The 25729-nt window shown below is 53.2% G+C and overlaps 1 protein-coding gene across 2 annotated transcripts in view; it reads left to right on the top strand.

Moving 5' to 3' along the window:
- Positions 1-9725: 9725 nt before the first annotated feature.
- The window catches only part of EFCAB6 (EF-hand calcium binding domain 6), a 153289-nt gene continuing 137285 nt past the window's right edge, over positions 9726-25729 (top strand). Inside the window, exons 1-3 of one of the 2 annotated variants that reach the window (XM_070411264.1) lie at positions 9726-9747; positions 11094-11256; positions 17783-17880. In XM_070411264.1, coding sequence (XP_070267365.1) covers positions 17819-17880 — 62 coding nt within the window. In that variant the 5' untranslated portion in view covers positions 9726-9747; positions 11094-11256; positions 17783-17818. Of the gene's footprint in view, positions 9748-10544; positions 10632-11093; positions 11257-17782; positions 17881-25729 lie in introns of those variants that run through there. The other variant, XM_070411263.1, reaches the window with a different exon arrangement.

Below are 25729 nucleotides of genomic sequence, written 5' to 3'. Positions count from 1 at the left end.
CCTGGTGTCGAGCGTGTGCTGCGGGAAGGGGCCCCCACGTGATCCCCTCAGCACTTCAGGGCAGCACGAGCATGAGCCCCAGGGACACCCTGTCCCGGGGGCTGACCGCACAGGGTCACAGGCCGGGTCGGGGTTGGCTGTTCCTCTCGGGCTCAGCGTCCCAAGCATGGAATTCACCTCGCTCTTTGTCCGCCACCTTTGATACCTTCTGTAAGCGGAGATGAGAGGCAGGGTGGGGGGAGGGGAATGCCTAGGAGCGATCTGGGGGACGCAGGTGTCACCCTCTGCCTCGGGAGGTCCCGTTGTCAAGGTGGCTTTCCTGGGGTGGCAAGACAGCACTGCACTGTGGGGTCCACAGCTGGTCTCCTCGTCCCCGTGGAAGGAAGTCCGAGCCGTGGTTTATCGGGTAAAGCTGGGCTTTCGGAAACCCTTTACTTCCAGATGGACTGGTTCCTGTCAGTCTCACGTGAGACCCAGACTGACTGGGCCTTTAGAATTGCCCTAGGCCCCGAGTTAGTTTGTGGGCTATTCGGTCTGCTGTGACCCAAACCACAGACAAACACCTAAAGTCAGGAAGTCCAGGGACACCGGTCAGTGGGAGGCAGGGGAGGCGGTGCTGATTGGTGAAACACCTCCGCTGGCCCCGACTGGCGATCCCTCACCTGTGGGTGCCCAGCACCTTCTGCCTCGATGGCTTTGTCTCAGCAGGAGCACAGGGGGCAGCCCGCGCGCACCGCCCGCACGTGCTCAGCACCGGACTCTCAGGTCAGAAGGAGCTCGTCCACTCAGCAAACACCTGAGCACCTGCAGGGGGTGTGGCAGACCAGTCATCACCAAACCCGCGGGAGGGAGTGCAGCCCCAACAAGACTGGGGGGACCCAGTAGACCACATGCTGGCGGGAGCGCGAAGGAAGCGAGGGCCCCAGCTTGGAGCTGGGGGAGAGGCCAGGGTGGGCGGGCACCAGCCCCGGGAGGGGGCTTACAGGTCAGGAGAGTTTGGGTTTCTGGCAACAAAAAGGAAGCCTCGGAGGGTTCCATCAAGGGAAGGCGACCTGTGTGCATGTTGCAAAGCTCGCCTGGCTGCTTGCGAATAGGTTCCAGGTGGAGGGTGAAGGGCCTTCCCCTGGGGTGTGAGTCAGCGTCCAGGACATGGGGGCGGGGGGGGGGGGGGGAGCTGTGTTGTACCATCTCTAGGCTCCTTCTGACCTAACAGTCTGGGGCTGAGCAAGTGCGGGCAGTGCGTGTGGGCTGCCACCTGTGCATCCTGCCTGGCACACGACACTGAGACAGCAATCAAGGCAGGAGGTGCTGGGGGCCCACAGGTAAAGCCAGTTTGGAGACTGGAGTGAGGGGGTGGGGTGCAGATGGGGTGTGAGTCGGGCCAGGAGGGCGAGAGGCCCTGGCAGACTGAGTTCCACAGATCAGCCTCCCCGGGATTCTCAAGGGTGGGCCACGGCAGGGGCCAGTGCGAGGGCCTGACTTCACAGACCAGCGAGATCCCCACAGGACTCTGGGGCCAGCACGGGGTTTACTCCCCCCCCGCCCCCCCCCCCCCCCCCCCCCCCGCCCCCCGCGCCAGGCGGGATGTCTCGGGCTCCCCTGGCCCTGCCCGTGCCTCTGGGAACCTGTCATTTGTTTTCTTCCAAGCGCCCAGTGCCTTCCTCGGGAAGGGGCCCTCCCACATGAGCAGGTGAGTCACTCCATAGCTCTGACCCGGGTCCTGATTTACACAGCGGAGATGACCTCCATCCTGCTCACTTCATCGCATGGGCACAACCAGAGCCAAGGGGCTTGGAAAACAAATGCAATCCACACGCTAGCCTCTACCCAGCACTGCTGGCGAGCGCCCCCTGGTGGCCGCGCCAGAGCTGACAGCGGCATCACAGTTCACAGCTGAGAAGTCCTGGCCGGTGAGGTAGCCCTCATGACTGTGGATAGAGGCCTGCAGTTTCTGACCTGGGATTGGGGGGGGGGGGGGGGGGGGGGGCTTCTGAGTGGGGTGACCACTGTTTGTAACGGTGGGGGCAGACCTCAGTGTCCATCACTCCATACGGGGCCCGTTCTGTAGGAATGGCCCGGTCCTGCCTACGTGACATTATCTTTCATTCATTGAAGCAGCCTTTTCAGACTGGCTGGCACATTGGGCAGCTGGCCCCACCTTACCCAGCGAGGAATGCCCTCTGACATCCTGGCAGCTGGACATCCAGCCCCTGACAAGCTTGCCCCCTCCGGGACAGCCATCTGTTGCTGGCAGTCCTCTGGCCACTCCTGCAGGGCACCCTGCCCCCAGCCCACGGCTGCCCTCATCTCTGGTCTCCCCAACCTGGGCCCACCAGCGCTGCCTTCACCTGGTGAACCTCCCTTTCTGCTCCCCAAGTTCCTCTCTGGTCCCACCCACCTCACTGGTCTGCCTCTCGCCCGGGACAGTGACATCCTGGGAGCAGGGCTATGCTGTGTCCAGGCGGCAGGAGGGCATGTGATCAATGCCTGATTGTTGAGTGGCATCTTTTTGTTGTTAATCCTCATGCGAGGATATTTTTTCCATTGATTTTTAGAGAGAATGGGAGGAAGGGGGGGGGGGAGAGGGGGAGGAAGAGAGAGAGAGAGAGAGAGAGAGAGATTGGTTGTCTCCCCCACCCACCCCGACTGGGGCAGGGGTCAAACCTGCAACCCTGACACCTGCCCTTTACCAGGAATCAAACCCACTCAATGTCAGGAATAGGGCACAGCTGGGATGCAGACGGGGTAGGGTCAGGGCCAGGGGCACGCCAAGTGGGAAGAAGTAGGACATACCAGAGTGGGCCAGGGGCCTGCTTCTCATTCCAGCCTGCCACTTGGTGGGACCATGGGGGACACCCCTTTTCAGCTCCTAATGAGCAGGTGTCCTCTAACCCCACCCAGCTCAACATCCTGTGACTCTTAAGTGGTCAAACTGCCTATTGGCTGAACCCAAGAGGAGTTGATGAATTGGGGGAGGGGGGGAGACTGTGCAATATTAGCCAGTGACGGACTTAGCCAGTGACGTACTTTAGCACCAAGAGCAAAGAATTAGTCACAGAAGCACCTGCCACACAGCGTGGGCCCGCACAGCCGTCTCCAAGGGTGCTGAGCCTTTGCCAAATCCGCACGTCAGATGACAATTTCATCCTCACGCTTGGATCCCTGTAAGCTCGTTGGCGCCAGATGCCTGAGCTGCTTTTCCTAAACCTGTCTCATCACCACGGACGGAAGGAAGTCTGTGCTCTATTAAAAGCATTAAAACTGGGGAATGTGACATGTGTCTGAAGTATGAAAATCAGCCACAAAATGCATGCTCGGCCACACTGCTCAACGCAGCCTGACCGAACGCCTAACCTCTCTTCCTCAACTCGGGGGACCATTTTTCCCTTCCCTGCTATTTAAAAACACTTTTTTGGTCCATTACAATTGACATTCAATATTATTTTACATTAGTTTCAGGAATACAACCCAGTGGTTACATTTATGTAATTTACAGAGTGGTCCCCCCAGTGAGTCTAGGACCCACCTGGCACCCTACATACTTATGACAACATTACTGACTATAAACCCTATGGTGGACTTGACATCCCTGTGACTATTCTGTGACCACCAATTTGTACTCCTCAATTCCTTCATGTTTTCTACTCAGTCCCCCCAACCCCTTCCCTCTGGCAACCATCAGTCTGTTCTCTGTACCTATGAGTCTATTTCTATTTTGTTGTTTATTTTGTTCTTTAGATTCCACATATAAGTGAAATCATATGGTATTTGCCTTTCTCTGACTGACTTATTTCACTCATCATATTATCCTCTAGGTTCATCCATGTTGTTGGCAAATGGTAAGAGTTCCTTCACTTTTTTAAGGTTGAGTAGTATTCCATTGTGTAAATGTGCCACAACTTTTTTTATCCAGTCATCTACTGATGGACACTCAGGCTGCCTCCAAATCTTGGCTATTGTAAATAATGCTGCAATGAACGTAGAGGTGCCTATGTCTTTTCAAATTAGTGTTCTGGATTTCTTCAGATAAAAACCCAGAAGTGGAATTGCTGGGTCATAAGGCAGTTCTATTTTTTAATTTATTGAGATAACTCCATACTGTATTCCACAGTGGCCGTGCTAATTTCTATTCCCATTAACAATGCAAGAAGTCTCCTTTTCTCCACATCCTTTCCAGCACGTGTTGCTTGTTGATGGTAGCCATTCTGACAGGTGTGAGGTGATCTCTCATTGTGGCTTTAATTTGCAGCTCTCTGATGATTAGTGATGTTGAGCATTTTTTCATGTCTATTGGCCATTTGTTACGTCCTCTTTGGAGACGCATCTACTCAGGTTCTCTGCCCATTTTTAATTGCCTTTTTTTGGTGTTAAGTGGTATGAGTTCTTTATAAGTTTTGGATTCAAACCCTTTTCAGATGTATCGTTGGTAAATATCCCAATCAGCTAGTTGTCTTTTTGTTTTGCTGATCGTTTCCTTTGCTGTGCAAAAACTTTATAGTTTGATGTAGTCCCCCTTTTCTTTTGTCTCCCTGGCCTGAGGAGATATTTCAGAAAAAAACATTGCCACAAGAGATGTCAGTTTATTGCCCATGTTTTCTTCTAGGAGTTTTATGGTTTTGAGTGTTACATTTAAGTCTTTCATCCATTTAGAGTTTATTCTTGTACGTGGTGTAAGAAGGTGGACTTGTTTCAGTATTTTTGCATGTGGCTGTCCATTTTTCCCAACGTCATTTATTGAATAGACGGTCTGCTTTGTCATAGATTGACCATAGAGGTGAGGGCTTATTTCTGGGCTCTCTATCCGGTTCCATTGATCTGTGTGTCTGTTTTTATGCCAGTACCATGCTGTTTTGATTACTATAGCCTTGTAGTATAGTTTGCTATCAGGTAGCGTGATACCTCCAACTTTGTTCTTCTTTCTCAAGATTACCGTGATCCCTGTTATTTCTAAGTGCTGCCAATTCATGTCCACCACCTGCCTCAAGCTGGCCTTAAAGCTCAGCCTCCAGGAGGCCACCGCGAATGAACCTCAGCTCACTGACACTGCCAGCCTGCAGGTACCTAGCACTCCATTTTTACCAAAGACATTGGGGGGGTTGCCATTTGTGGCCGACAGACCAACTTTCAGTGGCGGTGGCTACCTCTGCCCTGGGTCCCTACCACACTGGGGCTCTCCCTAGGAGAAGGCGGGAACCTTCCTTGGCCAGAGGATGAGTGACTGGTGTGTCCCCACTCCCGGCATGAGACAGATGCAGCAAGTGCCTTTCTCCTTAGAATGGCGTGTGCCAGGAGTGGGAGCCCCGAATCCCGCAAGGGGAATACTTTCCTGTGGCAGTACAGTTAAGAAAACATTTTGTAGCTGTTTTTCAAGTTTCTTTTCCAAAGTATACATTTCCAGCCCCAAGGAGACTATAAGTAGGGGCTGTGCCTCATCCATCACTCTGTCCCCACACCGTGCTCAGCACAGCGCTGCATCCCTATCAAGTAATCAATACATGCTTGTTACCTAACTAAAGGCAAATTAAATGCTAAACAGCACTAATTGCAAGCTGCTGCAGATCCTGGCGCTCAGCACGGAGAATTCCTGGTGATGGTCGGGGATTTGCTCGTTGCCCAGGTGTATGAAGCCGAAGTTGTTGTTTTCTAGCTGCTCCTGTGTTCCGGGGAGGGGGCCGTTCTCCTCAGATTGCTGCAGCATAATGTTCGGCGGGCAGGACTCATTAACATCCTAAATTCCAGCATTCTACACCACGCAGTCTTGTTCAGGAGCTAGATAAGTGGATTTTGATTCCTGTTTCCATGGAAGGAGACAACCGGTAACTATTAAGGGAAATTAAGAGCTTAATAGCATCTTAGCACATAAATGGGAGTGGAAGCCTGGGGCTGCTCGCTGAGCCAGTATGTAGTCTCTCTCAAGGCAGATCCTAAAATAGCAGAACGGCCCTCTGTTTACAAATGATGATCAATGATTTGCAGCAATAGTGTTAACATGTGCGATTTCGTGTCTGGCTGACTGAACAGAAACGAGCAGCTGGGTCACTGGTCAGGGGCACTGCCAGGAAGAGAAAGCAGCTATTCCAGTAAGTAAAACACAACCCCAGTAGTTCTTCCAAGAGAGCGACTTACACCTCACTTAATAACAAACGTCCCCCTAAGTACGGCTCAGAGTCTGGTCTCCATTTCCGAGGCCACACGTTTGCTGTGGAGCCCAGTCTCCTAGGTGTACAGATGGGGGAGGCCTTGTAGCTCTGAACCTGCGGGAGGGACACGGCTCGACAAGTCCCCGAGACTCCCCCTGACCACCAAGGGGATGAGCTGCCTGCTGGATGTCGTAAGGGGAGCACTATTCCCCCCGCTTCCCCTGGTTGGCGTCCACAGAGGTTTCAGCAGCGGGTCCCTCACTGGGTGTGAGCAGCACAGACTGTCAGCGTTTCTTGGGTTTTCCTGGTTGCAGTGGTGCCGTGGTGCCGAGGTGCTGAATGGTACCTCGGACACGGTAGCGGGTTCGGCTCTGTTGAAAGCAGACTCAGGACAGAGCACCAAGGGCGCGACCAGTGCTCTTTGGAAGGTATGGTCAGGGAAGACAGTAACCTCTTCTCCCAAACTCCTCTCCGAAGGCCGTCACACGACAGCAAGCACGTCAAACCTGCTTGCACCACAGAGCTCTGGTCTGTTTCAACAGAGAGAAAACCTAACCTAATAGACTTTATGGGCTGATCAGAACAATACACAGCGAGGCAACATCAGGTTCTTGCAAAAAAAAAAAAAAAAAATCTAAGTTAACTCTTCACATGGAAGTGGGGAATTTCCAGGGTCAGGGAGAACACTTTAGAGTGAAGATGCTCTTAGAAGAAAAAGAATTACACTTCAAACTCTCAGGACAGGCTGATCTAATGAGTCGTCTAAGTACATGGAAAAATCCTCGTGCACAAGGAAGGAAGCGCAGATTTTTAGCTTCCCAGTTCTGGACTCTGTGGACCCGAGCATACATTACTTAAGTTTCACTATCGAGTTCAGGTTGGTTCAAAAGATGTTTATTAAGTCCCATATTTGCTCACACAGCAAACTATTAGTCAGGGTTTTTCACCTACAATGTTCCCTCAGAGAGAAGTGTTGCTAAAAACAAGAATCCTTGCAAAGATTCTCACGGAGCAGCTCGTTATCTCACCTGGAACAACAATTACCCCAAACATTGATGATTCTGAACAAGAGGACGCCCGATGGGACTGGAGACAGAGAAATTGAAACACAGATTTAGAAATCCCTAGTGCCATGCCATTACATTTTTTGGTGTTGGATGTGTTAGGTGTTATTTGAAACAGGTCTCCCAAAAATCCAACCCAATGAGATAATCCTGGAGATTACAAATAGCCTCAGAAAGTGTTTTTTAAAACAGCTGCCCTAGTGTGATGTGAACAAGTCCTTGTGGCTCATAGTCACAGAAGGAGAAGAGAAAATGGGCACCGAAATATCTGAGGTGATCCTGGCTGAGAATTTTTCAAAACTGATGAAAGACATTAAGCCACAGATTCAAGATAGCCTACAAACCCAAGCAGGGTAAAGACAAAACCAAGGCCAGCCGGTGTGGCTCAGTGGTTGAGTGTCGACCCATCAACCAAAAAGTTGTGGTTCTATTCCCGGTCAGGGCACATGCCTGGGTTGTGGGCTCAGTCCCCAGTAGGGGGTGTGCAGGAGGCAGCTGATCAATGATTCTCTCTCACATTGAGGTTTCGATCTCTCTCTCCCTTCCTTTTGAAATCAATAAAAATATATTTTTAAAAAAGACAAAACCACAGCTAGGCACATCTTAAAATTTTCCAGAGAAAAGAAAGACACATTACTTATGAAAGAATAAGTTACACGAACAGCAGATTTTGCAGCAGAAATGACGGAAGCCAGGACATAGCGTTAAGAGGCTGAGCAAAAATAACTGCAGACCTGGAGTTCTATACTCAGGAAAATATCCTAAAGGTGAATGAAGGTTTTCAGATAAATAAGGACAGAAGCAATTTATTGTGAGCAGACAGACCCACACTAAATACAACTTATAGTGTCATCTCTCTCGGAAACTGAAGGAACAAACAGCAACAACAAAAATGAGTAGAGAAATGGAAAATCCCGACAACACAATGAACTAATTTGACCTAATTAAGAGCCTCTTTAATGCCAGCTTACAGAAGACTGCTGAATTCTCCTACCTGCTCCTGCATCCAATCTGTTGCAACATCACACATCACGTAGCTTCCGGAAAACCCTACTGCACGCTCCTCAAAAACAGAACTGAACCGTCTTGGCATTGCGATGAGAACAGTTCTGACGATTATGGGCTCTCGGAAAGGATCCGGACACCAGGGCTTCCCAGATCACACCGAACCGCAGACCTAAGCGAGGAAGTCCAAGGAGAGGCAAATGGGGGTGGGATTCAGGGCGCCAGTGGGGGAACCCGCCTCTGTGAAAAGTGCCCGTTCATCTTTTGGAACCTGAGCAAAAGCTGAAATGTTGCATGTTGTATTCTTACGGGTCCTTTTTTTCAGTGAGAACGGAGGGGAGGCCGTTCACCGAAGTGTGCCGACCCCAGGAGAGAAAGCGTCGGAAATGACTCTTGGTTGAGTAGGAGAACTAGCCACCAGCCGTGTAGTCCCAGGGCTGAGCAGGGCCCCTAAAACACCGCCGCCCCCCCTCCCCCTTCCGCAGCAATCAGCAGGGCGCCCTGTGATTTATCCGCGGACAGAACCGCGGGGAGGGCGTTCCTCCGCGGGCCGAACCGAGTGTGGCAGGGGCTTCAGAGAGCGCCCGGGGCCCGAGGCTGCCTGGGTTCTCGTTCTGCTTCGGCCACTGAGAAGCTGTGAGTCCTCGGGCAGAAGACCCTCCCGGTGCCTCCATCTCCTAAACGTGAAACGGGGATATGGCACCTACCTTGTAGGGCTGCTGTGCTGACCAGTGCAGATTACACGGCACCTGGATGGGTACCCGGCAAAGGGAAGCGCTCCCTGAGGCCAGCGACAGCAGCTGCCATTGCCATGATGATGGTCACATGACCTGCGGAGTTCCCACTCGGCCTGTGGGTGCGGACAGCACCCGCTCCCCTGGCGGCTGGTCCTGAAGGCAGCCCTGGTGCAGGCCGGCGGGGCTGAGGCTAAGCTGCGGGCCAAGCGAGCTGGTCCCCCAGGGCTGTCCTCTCCTGGAGGAGGCCGCAGGGCACATGCCCATCAGTGCGACAGTCGCAATGGCTCTAAGTGCTGCCGTTTGGGAAGGTGTAGCACGCGGCCGGGCTCTGAAAACCCCTCCCTCCGCCGAGGGCAGACCCCGAGTGGGTGTGCTTGGTGTGCACAGGTGAGGAGGGCTTCCCAGGAGGCGGCTGCCTCCCACCAGACACGCGGGTCCCGGAGGCTCCGCGCGACCAGTCCAACCGCCCGCTCCCCGCGCGAAGCTCTCTTAACAGAAACCCGCTTCCTCGCGGCCCGTCGTCAGGCACGTTCCCGCCTCACGGGGACACGACTTCCGGCGGAAGTCCCTTCCGTCGGGGGCGGAGCCAGTGTGCAGGCCGGGCCTGGTCCCTGCGCGCTCCGTAGTCGACTTGGCCAATCGGAACATGGCTTATTCCCGAGTGCGGAGAAACAGTCTCCAGTCAGCGAGCGTCGTCGTCGCCCCGGCAACAGCGTCCCGGAGTGGGCTGGGCCTCCGCGCCCGGCGGCTCGCTGCGCGCTCTAGTGGCCCCGCGAGGAGGAGAACTGGACGCGGGCGCGGGTAAGGCGGCGTGGCCGCGGCCCCCGGAGCCCGCGCGCGAGCCGCAGGGGCGGCGGACGGCCGAGCAGGGGGCCGGCGGGCAGACCTGAAGGCCCCACAGCCCCGAGAGGGCGGCTGCCCGCTCCGGGGACACGGGGGTTCCCCTCCCCGTCCGCGGTGAAGGGCTGGTGCTGGCTTTCCCACGTGTGGGTGACGCGCCTGCAGGTGCCGGGCGCGGGGTGGGCCGCGTAGGTGAACAGGACGGCGCCGCCACCGCGGAGCTGACGTGGTATCTGGGGAAGACGGGTTATCAACAACGTGGAAGGGGGGACCTCCCCTCCCTGGATCTGTGAGGTCACGTGGGAAACGCGAGGTAATGCCTCGAGTCGCTCCCATTTACAGACTGTTCCACGCCCCTTGTTTCTTCTGTTCCCACCTTGACTGTGTCGTTGTTACCGCCACCTCCTGGGTGAGGACTTGCGCCCGGTGGGGTGAGGGCGGTTGTCGAAAAGCCATACAGCCAGGAGGTTGCAAAGCCAGAATTCAAACTCAGCACTCTGTCCCGGGTCAAAAAAAAAAAATCTCTGGTCTTTCTAGAACATTCTTTCTCCTCAGACACCACCCCCTCCCCCCATAGTTATTCCTCAGAAATTTTGTCCGGAGGCGCTTTGTGAAATATTTGCTTTCACAAAACTTAAGACCATCGAGACATCGCTTTCAAGAGGAGTATTTTAATGTTTCTTTTTTTTTTTTTTTTTACCAGATCTCAGTATTTTTAAAAAAATATATTTTATTGATTTTTTACAGAGAAGAAGGAAGAGGGACAGAGAGTTAGAAACATCGATGAGAGAGATCGATCAGCTGCTTCCTGCACGCCCCCTACTGGGAATGTGCCCGCAACCAAGGTACATGCCCTTGACCGGAATCGAACCTGGGACCCTTGAGTCCACAGGCCGACGCTCTATCCCTGAGACAAACCGGTTCGGCTATTTTAATGTTTCTTAAGTAGGTGCCTCTACCATGGGTAGATTTACAGAAATGCTGTAAAAAAAAAAAAAAATTAGACTTTCACACACTGCAGTTCCTTCATCTCTTTTATTCCCTGTTTTCCGTCCAACATACATTTGGTCGGTCATGTCCCGGGAATTGGGAAGTGAACCAGGCACCCAGTTTAGTGTTGGCTCACAGCAGGTGCTGTAGATGTTTGTCAAATAACGCTCATCGGAGTGGGTGGGAGCTGCATGGAGGGGCGGGGGGAGGGGGGGGGGGGGGACAGGAACATGGGCAGTAGTGTCAACGATGAAAAGAAAAAAGGAACGCTTACCGGAGACTTTACACTAGCCTCCACCCGTGTCTGCCCTTTCCAGCCGCCCGCTGCTCCCCATGCTGACGCCCTGGGCTGACGGGCACCTGGAGCCAGAACCAGTGCCGGGAGGATGGTGCGCAGTCGGGTGCCCGCCCCCAGCAGGGATCTCCTGGGCGGCCGCTGGCTGTTAACAAGCCGATGGCTTCACTAAAGCTGCTTTGCAGGTGTGTATCAAGAGTGACTATTGCGGCTCGGCCGGCGTGGCTTGGGGTTGAGGGTGGACCTAAAGCACTGGGAGGCCACAATCCGATTCCCGCTCAGGGCATAGGCCCGGGTTGGGGGCTTGATCCCCAGTGTGGGGCGTGCAGGAGGCAGCCCATCCATGATTCTCTCTCATGGGTGTTTCTGTCCCTCTCTCCCTTCCTCTCTCTGAAATCAATAAAAACATATTTAAAAAAAGGAGAGTGAATGTTCCGGGCTAGTGGGTGGTGGGAGCCCCTGGAGGTTTTCTGGCCGACTCCTGCCTCCGCCAGGATGGGAGCACAAGCTGTGTGATGCAGATGAGGAGCCGCGGCTGGGACAGGGAGGTAACCGTTGCTTCCCTTCCGTCAAGTGTGTTTATCTAGAAGTGCCCAGATGTAGGGGTGCAACATCACATCGATTGGACTCTTGTGCGACTTAAAGATGGGTTCACTTTCAGTGCAGTGCTGTCCACGCCCAGAAGAGCAGGTGGGAAGGGGAGGGGCAGGTCTGAGGAAGCGTGAGTAGAGAGAACACAGGATAGGCTGCCCTTCCAGTGTGAGAGGTTTATTCCCCTCACGTTCCTCTTCGTTCTCACCTTTGACCGCGGTTCGGTACTGTTTGCTGGGCTCAGGGGACACCGTTATTTCTTCGCTCCATGTGTTTGCAGCTTTACTGCTGCCGCCAGACCTGCAGCTGCGGCCGCTATTCCTGGTGACTGCTCATGGAGCACTTCTCTATTCCAGGCTCAAATACATTTAAAAAAAATTTAGTCTCGTCAGCGGCTTATGGAAAAGTAGTGACTCTTTCCATTTTGCAGGGCAGTTGAGGGGCTACAAAGCAGACAAATGGTAGGGTGCAGCTTCTCCTCCAGGCCTGCCTCCCCTAAAAAACATTTTATTGATTTTAGAGAGAGAGAGAGACAGACAGACAGACATTGATTTGTTCCACTTATTTATTCATTCACTGATTGATTCTTGTATGTGTCCTGACCGGGGATCAAACCTTGAAACCGTGGTGGATGGGCAAGAGCTCTAAACCACTGAGCTACGAGGCCGTGGCCCAGAACCGGTGTTCGTGCCTGGTATTCCAGGACGCGGTGCTAGTGTTCAGTGTTCACGTCAATACTCTGTACGTCCCACTGAAGCTTTGAGATGATCGTGAGAACACACACGATACCGTAAAATAAACACAGAAGTCAGGGTCATGCCCAGTACAGATTGGATAGGAAAGTAGTGTCAGGAGAAACAAAAACACTCAGACCATCCATAGTGGGTAATACAGTTGGGCTACACATTCAGCTCTCAGCTTCTTGAACTCAAGGAGAAAGAAAATTAAAAAAAAGAAATTGAATTAATTTTGTCCAGGCAAATAAGGCATTTGAATTCCACTGGGAAAAATAATGAAGCTTTTCTAACCGCTGGTCTGGAAGGCAGAATTCTTGGGTTTCATCACAACACCCGAGAGGGCTTGGGGACCACTGAGTGACGAAGGCATGGGCCCGGGGTCCTCACTCTTTAGGGGAGAGCGTGGACCATCACACTTGCATGGGAATCGTAACGTGATTTTGAATATCAGTACTTTTCAGTAACACCTTCGGAGTTTTGTTTTTCCCCGAGGGATTGGGACACATGTTATCCTGTCCCCGGGGTTGGTCTCCCTCACTCGTCCGCTTATTTCACAATTGTTTGCTGGGCACCGGCCGTGTGCCAAGTCCGGTCTAGGCGTCGAGGACACCTCAGTGGTGGCCAGGTGCTGACCTGGCGCAGCTGGGCCTCCACCTGGTCACTCTCTCCTGCTGGCTTCTCTGCACTGACTTTGGTTCGCCCTCCGGTGTTGGCCTAAACATCCCTGAGACGACACTCAACACCTTCCCCTGGAACTGTCTCCCTGCCTTCTGCCCCGGGCTCTGTCTGACTTATCTTTCTGTCCCTTCCCAGGACCTAAAATTAATAACAGCCACAAATACTGAACACAGCCCCTGTGTGTCAGGCGCTTTAGCGACAGTATCTGTGACCCCCCGACAGCCTTTAGAGTGTTGGGGAGGGGGTCACTTGCCCCTGGAGAAGCTGGTGGAAGTAATGCATCCTCTTTTTAGAAAAATCATGTCACACACGCTTGCTATTCAGTCTCTGAGACTTGCAAGTTCCACGGAAGCGCACATGGACCCCGCCCCCAGATCCCAGGCTGGAATACTTGCTCTAAAGAGAAAGATTATTTCCATGTTGCAAATGAGGCAACTGGGTCCGGCGGGGGTTAATTCACTGGCAACTTTGCACAGAAGGTAGTGGAGCCAATTTGACTCCATGTTTTTTTTTTTACTCCAAATTCTTCATCCCCCTGCCCCCCCCCCCCCCCCGTCGATGCTCAGCAAATGACTGAGTGAGGACATGGAAGGCCAAGGAGGGAACTTACCAGGGTGATGTGTCCCAGAACCTAACAGACCATTTGATGGCAGAATGGACACAGGGAAGATTTTTCTCAAGGATTTGGATCGGGATTTAACTGCCAGAATCGTCTGTGTTGCTTGCAACGTTTCCCAATTTAGCCAAGTGATAATTTCCCCGCGATACCAGTTCCAACAGTTTCCGCTGCTGATGCCTCTTCTCTGGGCCGCACACATTTTTCACTCTGGTGTGGAATTACGCTTTCTTGATGCCAAGGCAGATGGATGGCACGTTGGTTACGATTCTGGTATAAATAGCATCTGTTAGGAACTGGACCTCAGTACGTGCGTGGCAAGTACATGTACAGGTGAAATCGCCGCCTGTCCACGCCTCCGCCTGTGGTTAGGGAGTGTCTGTGATGCTCTGTGACTTGGTGCTTCTTTGGGGGCAGTGGCCTTAGAATCCTGGCGGACGTCCACTTTCCCACGCTGTGCGGTAATCCTGAGTGCGTTAAGGCCTTCGAAGTCTCTCTGTTTAGGCAACCTCAGCTGAGGGTGGTGGGAAGTCAGGCTTGACCTACAGGACGCGTCACTGCCTTGCTCACGGTCAGAACATAGTTCAGCTTCCAAAATAAGGGTCGGATTAGCCCACGCTTCTTGCCCTCCCAGTCCTTGGCATTGAGAGCAGTGGTCCATCGAGAAGAGATGAATGGAGTGCTCACTGCGCACCAGGCTGTGCAGCAGGTGCTGGTACAGGAGGCTGGGTGCTGCCGATTCTCCGCTGGAGGGGCTGCTACACAGCCGAGGGGAGAGCATGGGAGCAGAGAACCGAAGTGAAAATGGCGGCAGAACTGGGGACGGACTGGGAGGAGCTAATACCGTACACGTATGTCCCCCGCCCCCGCAGCAAAGTAATGGAGTGACTTTGAAACTGTAAGGCCACGTTCTCTGGAAAGGCCTGGCTGGTTCGTTTTAGGAGGCAAGGGTAGGAGGGCCTCAGCAAGGAGGGCTGCCTTCTCCAGCTCGAAAGATGAGTGGGAGTGTGCCAGGCAGAAGAGGAGGAAGGGAATTCCAGCAAAAGAGTGAGCCACACGCGGAGGTGCGGGGCCATGCGGCACGTTGGGAGGTGCGGGGCCACGGGGCGCGTTGGGAGGTGAGGGGCCACGGGGCACGTTGGGAGGTGCGGGGCCATGGGGCACATTGGGAGGTGAGGGGGCACGTTGGGAGGTGCGGGGCCACGGGGCGCGTTGGGAGGTGAGGGGCCACGGGGCACGTTGGGAGGTGAGGGGGCACGGGGCACGTTGGGAGGTGAGGGGGGCACGGGGCACGTTGGGAGGTGAGGGGCCACGGGGCACGTTGGGAGGTGAGGGGCCACGGGGCACGTTGGGAGGTGCGGAGCCACGGGGCGCGTTGGGAGGTGAGGGGGCACGTTGGGAGGTGCGGGGCCACGGGGCGCGTTGGGAGGTGAGGGGCCACGGGGCACGTTGGGAGGTGAGGGGCCACGGGGCACGTTGGGAGGTGAGGGGGCACGTTGGGAGGTGCGGGGCCACGGGGCACGTTGGGAGGTGAGGGAGCACGTTGGAAGGTGCGGAGCCACGGGGCACGTTGGGAGGTGCGGGGCCACGGGGCACATTGGGAGGTGAGGGGGCACGTTGGGAGGTGAGGGGCCACAGGCCACGTTGGGAGGTGCGGCACGTTGGGAGGTGCGGGGCCACGGGGCACGTTGGGAGGTGAGGGGCCACGGGGCACGTTGGGAGGTGAGGGGGCACGTTGGGAGGTGCGGGGCCACGGGGCACGTTGGGAGGTGCGGGGCCACGGGGCACGTTGGGAGGTGAGGGGCCACGGGGCACGTTGGGAGGTGAGGGGGCACGTTGGGAGGTGCTGGGCCACGGGGCACGTTGGGAGGTGCGGGGCCACGGGGCACGTTGGGAGGTGAGGGGCCACGGGGCACGTTGGGAGGTGAGGGGGCGCGTTGGGAGGTGCTGGGCCACGGGGCGCGTTGGGAGGTGAGGGGCCACGGGGCGCGTTGGGAGGTGCGGGGCCACGGGGCGCGTTGGGAGGTGAGGGGCCACGGGGCACGTTGGGAGGTGCGGGGCCACGGGGCACGTTGGGAGGTGTGGGGCCACGGGGCACGTTGGGAGGACTGCAGAAGTGTGGCGTGTGTGGCACTGCTGTGCCTGGGGGGGTCTCCTGGGGCCAGGTTGTTAATGATGTGATGATCTTCTGCCCTAGAGAGTGTTGAGTATTTTTTTTTTAACTTAAAAAAATTTAGACCCACAAACATGTTGCAGAATTAGTGCAGGGAGGCCCAGTGTGTCCTCCCTTTCCCTCAGCGGTGCCGTCTCAGAATAGCCAGCGTGCAGTGAGCACCACCGGGGTCTAGGCCGCAGCCCAGCGTGGACAGGCTCTCATTTTCTCCTTTGTGCATAGTTCTCTGAAAATGTAACACATGTGTGTTTTGCATTGAGTGTCTTCAAACCAAGGAGTAACATAACTGTCTGTGCTTTAGAGAGAGGCAGCCTGGCAACAGAGGAGGATGGGCGGGGGAGTGGAGACCCGGAAGGAACTTAAGGGCTATTTCTTAATCCAGACCAGTGAGGGTCAGAGCAGCGACATGGGGTGGAGGGGCAGAGAGTCCGTTTGCGAGGTGTTTTCCTGGTAAAATTGACGGTCCGTGCTGATTGCTTAGAGGGCGGGAGGCCGGAGGCAGGGACTTCCGCTCTAACCGACCCACGTGCAGGGGTGGAAGCAAACGCATTCCTTCACTCGGGTGAACGCCTCTGAACACGAGGCCCTGGCTGGGACCCGCGCCGGAGACAAGCGTTAGCTGAATACTCACACAGGTAGACACGTCACTGCAACCGGCTACGGGCTCCCAGGGACCACGGCGGTCCTCGTGAGGGTGTGTTGTGGGGCCACCTAGCGTGGGGGCGTCAAGGCTCCTGAGGAAGTGACTGCACTGAGACATGTGGCTGGTTCTCAGCACCAGCATCACCTGGGAACTGTCAGCGAGGAAATTCTCGGGCCCCACCCCCACCCAGGACCCGGGGGGAGGGGCAGCCGTGGGTGTCCAAGGAGCCCTCCAGGAGGTCCTGCGGATCTTTGGGAGGAGGAAGAATCCAGAGGCAGAGGGAAGGAGGGTGAGTGGTCGGGGCAGAGGGCTGCTGCATACGGAAGAAAGCTTTCCCGTGGGAGGCCTCATCGGAGGGACTGCCAGGGGCCAGTGCGGTCGCCGCATGGAGAACCCAGGAGAGGGACAGAGCCGGAGAAGCGGGCCCAGCCCACCCATAGGCCTGGTGACACCGTTAAGGACTCTGGTCTTTGTTCTAAGGGCCATAGGAAGCAATTGGAATTAGTAAAGCGAGGAAGTAACACGAGATCAGCATTTTTTTTTCTCTAAATTCAGTACCTTCCACAAGATGCGCCATTCATTGAGCCAAGTTTTGTGTTTTTTTAAAATATATGTTTTTATTGATTTCAGAGAAAGAAAGCGGAGGAGAGAGAGAGAGAGAGAGAGAGGGAGACAGACAGACACAAACATCAATGACCAGAGAGAATCACCTGCACGCCCCGCACTGGGGATCGAGCCCACAACCTGGGCGTGTGCCCTGACCAGGAATTGAACTGTGACCTCTTGGGTCATAGGTCAATGCTCAACCACTGAGCCATGCCAGCTGGGCACAAGATCAGCATTTTAAAATGATTATTCTGGCTGATGTGAGGAAAATAGAGGGGACCGCAGTAGGGGTGTGTGTGTGGTGTGCGTGGTTGTGTATGTGTCATGTTCGTGGGGTGTGTATGCAGGGTTTGTGTATGTGGTGTGTGTGTGTGTGTGTGTGTGTGTATAGTATGTGTACGTGGCGTGTGTGTGTGTGTGTGTGTATGTGTGTGTGTGATGGAGATATGGGAAGAGGAGCTCTGACATCAGCTCCCCGCCTGGGAAAGCTGACATCTGGAGTGAAGTTTACGTGGAGGATCTGCCTGGGGCTCGACCCCCTTTAGTAGGCGGCGGTGTCACTGGATTTCCTTGCAGACCCAAAGGCTCTGGCCTTGTGGCCCGAGAAGCTAAAGAAGGACATCTGTCTGCCATTCTGTGCTAACCCCGTTGCTCTCTTATTTTTCAGAATACACAAATTCAGAAATAGTTTATCTGGAAGGAAATGAAACGAAATGGCATGAAAACAAATGTCAACAGCACCAAGTCAGGCAGTACCAAGGCCAGGTGAGACCCCGCTTCTCCCGCACCTGTGTCCGCTGGCGGCTCAGGGTCGTCGCTCCGCCGATGTGTGTGCTGTGCCGGGTGTCGGGCCTCGGGAAGGAAGTGCTGCCCGTGATCAGGATGCCGTTGTCACTCCCGGCTCGTGTCCGCCACGCAGCCTGCGCACACTAAATGCTGGCTTTTGTGCCATGTTTGTCTGGGGACTGACATACTAATATTTATCGTATCAGGAAGCAACGGCTGATAGGTTTGAAGACTGAATTCCTTAATTTGGTGCCCAACAGGCCTGCAGACATTAGCCACGGGGAGTTCAGAGAGTGACGCAGTGGCCGTGCTGCGGGCCTCCGGCAGCTGTGGTTTCTCCTCGGGATGTCGGGGCTGCTCTAGGGGGCAGCAGCCTCCCACACTGCGGGCTGCAACCCCAGCCTCCCTCCCCCGCCTGAGCGCCTGCCGCCTGGCGAGCTATAAATAGGATGTGCTACCGGCTCCTGTCGCTCCTGTGGCTCCAGAGCTGGCAGAACGGAATGGTTTCCAGCCCTGCCATCGCAGAAGGCTGCCAGTCAAACGGTTTCTGCGGCGGGCACAACGGATTGACAGCTGCCAGCGCGGCCCGTTCCCTGACATGACTAGTTTCCCGTGGCCCGATGCCGTGTCTGTCATCACAGGAGGTGGGAGTGATTTCTGAGGCCCTTTCTGAATGCGCGGGAGCACATTACAAACAGCCACGTAAGCTTTGCTTTAGGATCCGTATTCCGGGGCCGCAAGGCATTCAGGCTGAGAAAATGAGCACAACACTCAACCCTCGAAACTCAAATCCCATCCATTCCCGTGGTCGGCAAACTGCGGCTTTCGAGCCACATGCGGCTCTTTGGCCCCTTGAGTGTGGCTCTTCCACAAAATACCACGTGCGGGCGCGCATGTACAGTGCGATTAAAACTTTGTGGCCCATGGGGCCAAAGAGCCGCATGTGGCTCGAGAGCTTTGGTTTGCCGAGCCGCAGTTTGCCGACCACTGGTAGACCATCACCCTCAGGTGAGGCCCCTGCTCTCATGGCATCAGTGTTGTGATAGGGAGGCCGCCAGCGAACAACCCTGAGGTCATGCGTGCTAAGAAGCCCTTTCTGTCGCCGGCCACGTGTGCTCAGTGTAAGGACAAGAGAGAATCATGGGTGACACTGAAACTTTGCCTTGGATGGTGAGAGTGATGGCCATGAACAATATCTAGGGTGTGTGTGTGTGTGTGTGCGTGTGCGTGTTGGGAGAGGAGCGCTGTTTGGATGACAGGGCTGTGAAAATCCTTCACTCATTAGTTTGATGAATGCGTTTGGAGTGCCAGTGGTGAGCTGGGTACTCCCGGCCGGGGGACAGTGTGTAAAAACACCATTTTATTTCATGGAGCCTATGATCAAGTCTCTGATTTCCCAGATGAGAAGTATAGTTTCCAGTGTGGCACATGCAGGGCAGGGGAGGACGGGCTGTGCTCGCTCCACAGGGGGGTGGGGACCAGGGGACCAGGGAGGCCTCTCTAAGAAGGCGAGTTCACACCTGGAGCGAAGGGGAGAGGAGTCGGGAGGGGGCGGGCAGGACCCAGGCGGAGGGCCCGGGGCTGTGGGAGAGTGACAGGTGGGGAGGGAGAGGAGGCAGGAGCCCTTCAGTCAGGTGCTGCCTGTGAGCATATTGCAGTGAACACGCTGAGATACACTCTTTAAAGAGCATTTAAAATAAAAAAGACTGCCCTGGCCAGTGTTCTCAGTGGATAGAGCGTCAGCTTGCGGACCCAAGGGTCCTGAGTTCAATTCCAGTCAAGGGCACATACCTCAGTTGCAGGCTCCTCCCTGTTCCGGGCTCTGGTGGGGCACGGTGCAGGAGGCAACCAATTGATGTGTTTTTCTCACATCGATGTTTCTCTCTCTCTTTCCCTCTCTGTTCCACTCTCTCTAAAAATCATTGGAAAAATATCCTCGGGTGAGGATTAAAAAAAAATACCGATGCTCCCACCATCCCAACATGGCTGTTTTTTTTTTGTTTTGTTTGTTTTTTAAATATATTTTATTGATTTTTTACAGAGAGGAAGAGAGAGAGATAGAGAGTTAGAAACATTGATGAGAGAGAAACATTGATCAGCTGCCTCCTGCACATCTCCTACTGGGGATGTGCCCGCAACCCAGGTACATGCCCTTGACCGGAATCGAACCTGGGACCTTTCAGTCCACAGACCGACGCTCTATCCACTGAGCCAAACCGGTTTCAGCACCAACATGGCTGTTTTTGTCACATCTTCTAGACCCTGTCCATCTGTGAAAAGACATTCTTATATTATTATATTCATAGTGTTTCTTGTCCTTTTCCTTTCAACATTGTCCTAAACATGTTTTTGTGTTTCAACATAGCCTGTGTAGTTATCACTTACAATAGGAGATGTTACTCCATGAAAGCATATTGACTTTGAGGTCCACGTTGTGTTCTGAGTTTGATTTCTGAGTCTGTGTGTGTGAGTCTTGCAGTGTGTGTGAGTGTGAGTCTTGCAGTGTGTGTGAGTCTTGCAGTGTGTGTGTGTGTGTGTCTTGCAGTGTGTGTGTGTGTGTGAGTCTTGCAGTGTGTGTGTGTGAGTCTTGCAGTGTGTGTGTGTGTGTGTGTCTTGCAGTGTGTGTGTGTGTGTGTGTCTTGCAGTCTGTGTGTGTGAGTCTTGCAGTGTGTGTGTGTGTGTGTGTCTTGCAGTGTGTGCGTGTGTGTCTTGCAGTGTGTGTGTGTCTTGCAGTGTGTGTGTGTGTGTGTGTGTGTGTGTCTTGCAGTCTGTGTGTGTGAGTCTTGCAGTGTGTGTGTGTGTGTGTGTGTGTGTCTTGCAGTGTGTGTGTGTCCTGTAGTGTATGTGCATAGGCTTGAAATGTACTCTGCGAGAGAAAGTGTTTGTTAAGATGACCCTTGGGAGCGAGGTGACAGCCTGGGTGGGGCGTAGAGGAGCCCTGATGCAGGGGAGGCCCTCGGTGAGGACGGCTGGGGTGCAGACTCGTGGGATGGCCGTGTTTATAAGCCTCGTGCCACGTAAGGTCAGCTGACAACCACGGGTTTTTCTGCTCAGTTGAATTCAGATGACTGGCTATAGTGTTTTATGATACCCTGTCATTTGAAAGATCTTTGTAAACAGCTTGCATGCTTCTAACTCCTATGTTTAGAACATAGACTAGGTTGCCAGCCAACCTGGAGATATGGAGAAGTATGAGGCTGGGTGGGGAGGCTGGGTTGGGCTTCCAGCGGGGGGCACGAACCCTGGCGTCCTAGTGCCGGGTGAGATGTCTCTGCAGATGACTTACTTTTCATTTTCTACGTGTCCTTTGAGTAGGTTGCAGAATTGTTAGACTGTTTGGCAAATGCAAGGTGTCCATTTTTGAGGATTGATAGACAGATTTTATTACTCTACCAATCTATGTGAACTTCATTGTTAGTGCTGTGTTTATATGAGAGTGCACACAAATCACATGGACACACACACGCACATACACACTCCTAGCACAGCTGAGCAGAGAGCCTGGGATTCAGTTTAGGAGAGTTTTGTTCTTGGCCTCATGCATAAATTTACCTTTTCTCTCTGGAGTTTAATTCCTCTGCTTCTGAAAATGCGGATACAGTACCCAACTCAAGGTTGTCACAAAGCAGGTGCTCATAATTGCAGGGCGAATCTAGCAGGCTCACTTAAATGTAACATTCGCTGGGATTTTTTTTTTTTTTAAAAAGTTTTTTTATTGATTTTAGAGAGAGAGGAAGGGAGAGGGAAAGAGAGATAGAAACATCAATGAGAGAGAAACAGTGATGGGCTGCCACCTGCACGACCCCCACCAGGCATGGAGCCCGCAACCGGTGCATGTGCCCTGACCGGGAATCGAACCTGCGACCTCTTGGTGCATGGGTCGGCGCTCAACCACTGAGCCGCGCCAGCTGGGCTTGCTGGTCTGTCTGTGTCACTTTGATAGTAAGCAGGGAAGTTTACACAGGAGCCTCCATAAAAAACTACGGGCCGGTACTTAGAGATCAGCTTCCGGCTCTTCTGCAGTGGCTCAGCGTGTTAACACGGAGGGCGGGGCCCACCCCAGGGGCTCTGGGTGGTCTGGATGGGGCTTGAGGATTTGCATTTCTGATGCTGCTGGTTCAGGGGCCACATCTGAGAGCCACTGTTTTAAAGCTCCTTGTCGGCCTCAACAGCCTTTTAAAACTAATTTTTAAAAATGGAAAATAATGCATTTAAAAATAATGGTGGTAAGAGCAATAAGAACACATTATTTCTGCTTGAGGAATCTGCAGGTGGATAGCTCTGCCCCCTGGAGAGACACTGGTGATGATGTCCCGTGGAAAGGTCCTCAATCTGACCCCCGGATGGGGGATTCCGTTCACTCTCCGCAGCTCTGGGGAGGCGGTGCGCTGAGCTGCTGCACCTGTATCCGTGGAACTGGCGAGCGTGGGATCCCTTTTCCTTGGTTTTGAAAACGCTGCCATTTCTTCAAATCCTGAGTCGGATGCTGAGCTGTGGAGGGCCGGGAGGGCCACGCCTCTCTTCCTGCACCGCCACCCTCGCCGGGGCGGCCTGCAGGGTTTGCTGGAGAGTGAGCCCCTGGGAGCCTAGTTGCTCGGGAAATGCTTGCACCGAGGATGTCTGGGTCGGACACAGAGACAGGCTCCATTTTCCGAGCTGCGCAGACTTGGCTCCTGGGGGTTCGCGTTGTAACGGAAGCCGCGGCAGCTTTTCTGGTCCTGCTGTTGGTGGGAATTCTCATGAAGTGGACCCCACAGGTCACCCGGCCCGTCCTCCTGCCGGAAGGGGACCCGCCCCGCAGTGCGCTCAGCAGCCCCGGGGGAATGACTTCTCGCATGATTATTATTTTTTCCACGCTGTCTTCCACTAAGTGTTTCTTGGATTGAATGACTTTGTATTCAAGTAATAAAATGCACAACAGGCAGTACATTTCTGGGTGATTATCTCGCTCCTCAGGTGGTGTAATAAGGCAGGAGGCCAAAGCCCTGGCACGCCTGGTTGTTATTAGGCAGTGAATTTATGGGTAAAATAAAGCGGTTATTTGCATGAGCAGTAAGTGCAATAAGGAACGCAGTTACAGCAGGTCCTCCCCGCGAGCGCTCCTGGCCGGCAGTGCAGCGTGGGCAGCCAGACTTCTCGCCGCCTTCGAGGAGCTGCTCATTAATGTTGCGGAAAGAAAGCCTTGGCCACTGCTGACCACGCACCTGGTGCCGGGAGCGCTCGTCCGCCCGGCTCTGGGCGTGGCAGGCGTGCAGTCCTGGGCGAATGGCGTGCTGCTCCGGGCATCAGCTTCCTCACCGTGAGATGGGAGGTGTGAAAAGGGACTGGGCGTGGGGAGGGTTAAATGACAGCTTTTCACAAACCTTAGGCACCTTTCCTGGCTCAAAGTAAGTCCCCAGTAAATGCTAATGGAATTCGAATAACTTTTTTTCCTCCTTCAAATTCTTCCGAAGCTTGAGTTTCTTGTCTCTTAACCTCTTCAGCCTTGGCCAGAGGTCTCAGTGACGCCCATTATTCCCAGCATTCCTGTGTTCCTTCCTGAGCAGCACCTGCCCACGCTGCCACCTCCCTTGCACGCGCCCGCCTTGCTGCTCACACTTGCCTTTCAGAACCGTGTCCCAGATTAAACCCGACTCTCCACCGCTGGTCCTGGCTGAGGTCCATGTCCACGGACCTCAGGTGGGCTCTTCAAACTCCCACTCTCCACTCTCCTGCTTGCCTGCTCCTCCAGACAACCATTTCGTCCTCTATCCTCTTTCCTTAACCCCTAGAGTGCCGGGAGCACGATCGCGCTCCTCCTGCAGTGTCACTATTAGATGCTAGTAGTTCACTCTTTATGTGGGAAAAAAATGTAAAAACCTTAACTCAAAATGCCTTGGCAATTTTAGCATAGTTCTTAGGATATTGGTTGGCACTCAAAGGGTTAATCCTGAGCCACCTCTCCCATCCTTTCTGCTGCTGACCCAGCTTCCTACTTCAAATGGAATTGTATTCTTTTTTAAAAAAATATATATTTTATTGATTTTTTACAGAGAGGAAGGGAGAGGGATAGAGAATTAGAAACATTGATGAGAGAGAAACATCAATCAGCTGCCTCCTGCACCCTCCCCACTGGGGATGTGCCTGCAACCAAGGTACATGCCCTTGACCGGAATTGAACCTGGGACCCTTGAGTCCGTAGGCCGATGCTCTATCCACTGAGCCAAACGGTTTAGGGCATGGAATTGTATTAACTTTATTTTCAGATTGTTTATTGCAGGTATATAGAAAAGCAGTAGATTTTTGTATATTGATCTTATATCCCATAACCTTACTGAAGTTGTTTATTCTAATAGTATTTTTTTGGCGTGTGCGTCTTCTGTAGGGTTTTCTATTATACAAAATTATGTCATTAGCAAATAGAGATAGTTTTTATTAGTGTCCAACCTGGTACCTTTGTATTTCATTTTCTTGCCTAATTGCTCTGGCTAGAACCTTTAGCACAACCTATATATATAAAAGGCTAAGCGACTGTCCGGCCGGCAGGTATGACGCGCACTGACCACCAGGGAGCCGATGCTCAATGCAGGAGCTGCCGAGCTGCAGTGACTTGGCAGCAGCAGTTCTCGGGTGATGCACCCCGGAACCAGAGAGGAGGGAGCTGCACATTCGGCCCTGGGTTATGTTATTGCTGGGGCACTGTCGGCCCCAAATCTGGCTTACTGCACACTTGCGTTTGCATCCCACACCCTGTACGACAGCAGCTTCCAGAGTGCCCTCTTGCACTCCAGGACCCCTCAGGGGATGTCGGAGAGCCAGTTTCAGCTCGATCCCTGCAGACCAGGCCGAGGGATCTCGCCTGCCGAGGGACCCCGCTCACTCCGCAGACACCATGTTCGAGCCGAAGCACTGCCCCAGGTGCGGCCAGCCGGGGAGAGTCGGCAGGAGTGGCTCGAGGGTGTGTCTGGCCTGTCTCACCGAGTCCTGCCCCGTCAGCCACCTTCTAATTAATTTCCTTTCAATGTGCACAAATCCGGGTACTGGGCCACTAGTGTTGAATAAAAGTGGTGAGAGCAGACATCCTCATCTTGTTTCTGATCTTAGGATAAAAAATATATATATTTTTTTACCATTAAGTATGATGTTAGCTGTTTTTTTTTATTAATGCCTTTTGTCAGGTCAAAGAAGTTCCCTTATGTTCCTAGTTTGTTCCTAGTGTTTTTATCGTGAAAGGATGTAGGATTTTGTGAAATGCCTTTTCTGCACCCATTGAGATGATTTCCCCCCCTTGATTCTATTAATGTTGCATTGATTAATTTTTATAACAAATGGAACAAACATCCCCTTGCATTCCTGGAATGCAAACCATCCTTGCATTCCTTTGATAAATCCCACTTAGTCATGCTGTTTCATTCTTTTTGCATATTGCTGGATTAGTTTGTTAGTATGTTGATGAAGATTTTTCCTATACTCCTAAGGAAAATTGGTCCTTAGCTTTTTTTTTTCTTTTGATGTCTTTGGTTTGGTATTAGGGTAATACTGACCTCATACAGGGTGTTGGGAAGTGTTCCCTCCTCTTTCGTTTTTTGGAAGAGTTTGTGAAGGATTGTTTTTAATTCTTCTTTAAGTGTTTGATAGAATTTATCAGTGAACCTATCTGGTCCTAGGATTTTCACAAAGAGTTTTTTGATTACTAATTCAGTCTCTTTGCTTGTTATAGAGCTATTCAGATATTTTATTTCTTTAGTCAGTTTCAGTGGTTTGTGTCTTTCTAAGAATTTTTCCATTTCATGGACATTATCTCATTTGTTAGCATACAACTTACATTTCCTTATAATCCTTTTTGTTT

The sequence above is a fragment of the Myotis yumanensis genome, unplaced genomic scaffold, assembly GCF_028538775.1.
Source record: "Myotis yumanensis isolate MYYU_CA2020_CCGP unplaced genomic scaffold, mMyoYum1.0.hap1 SCAF_3, whole genome shotgun sequence".
Lineage (NCBI taxonomy): Eukaryota > Metazoa > Chordata > Mammalia > Chiroptera > Vespertilionidae > Myotis > Myotis yumanensis.
This window is presented reverse-complemented; position numbering and strand designations above follow the sequence as displayed.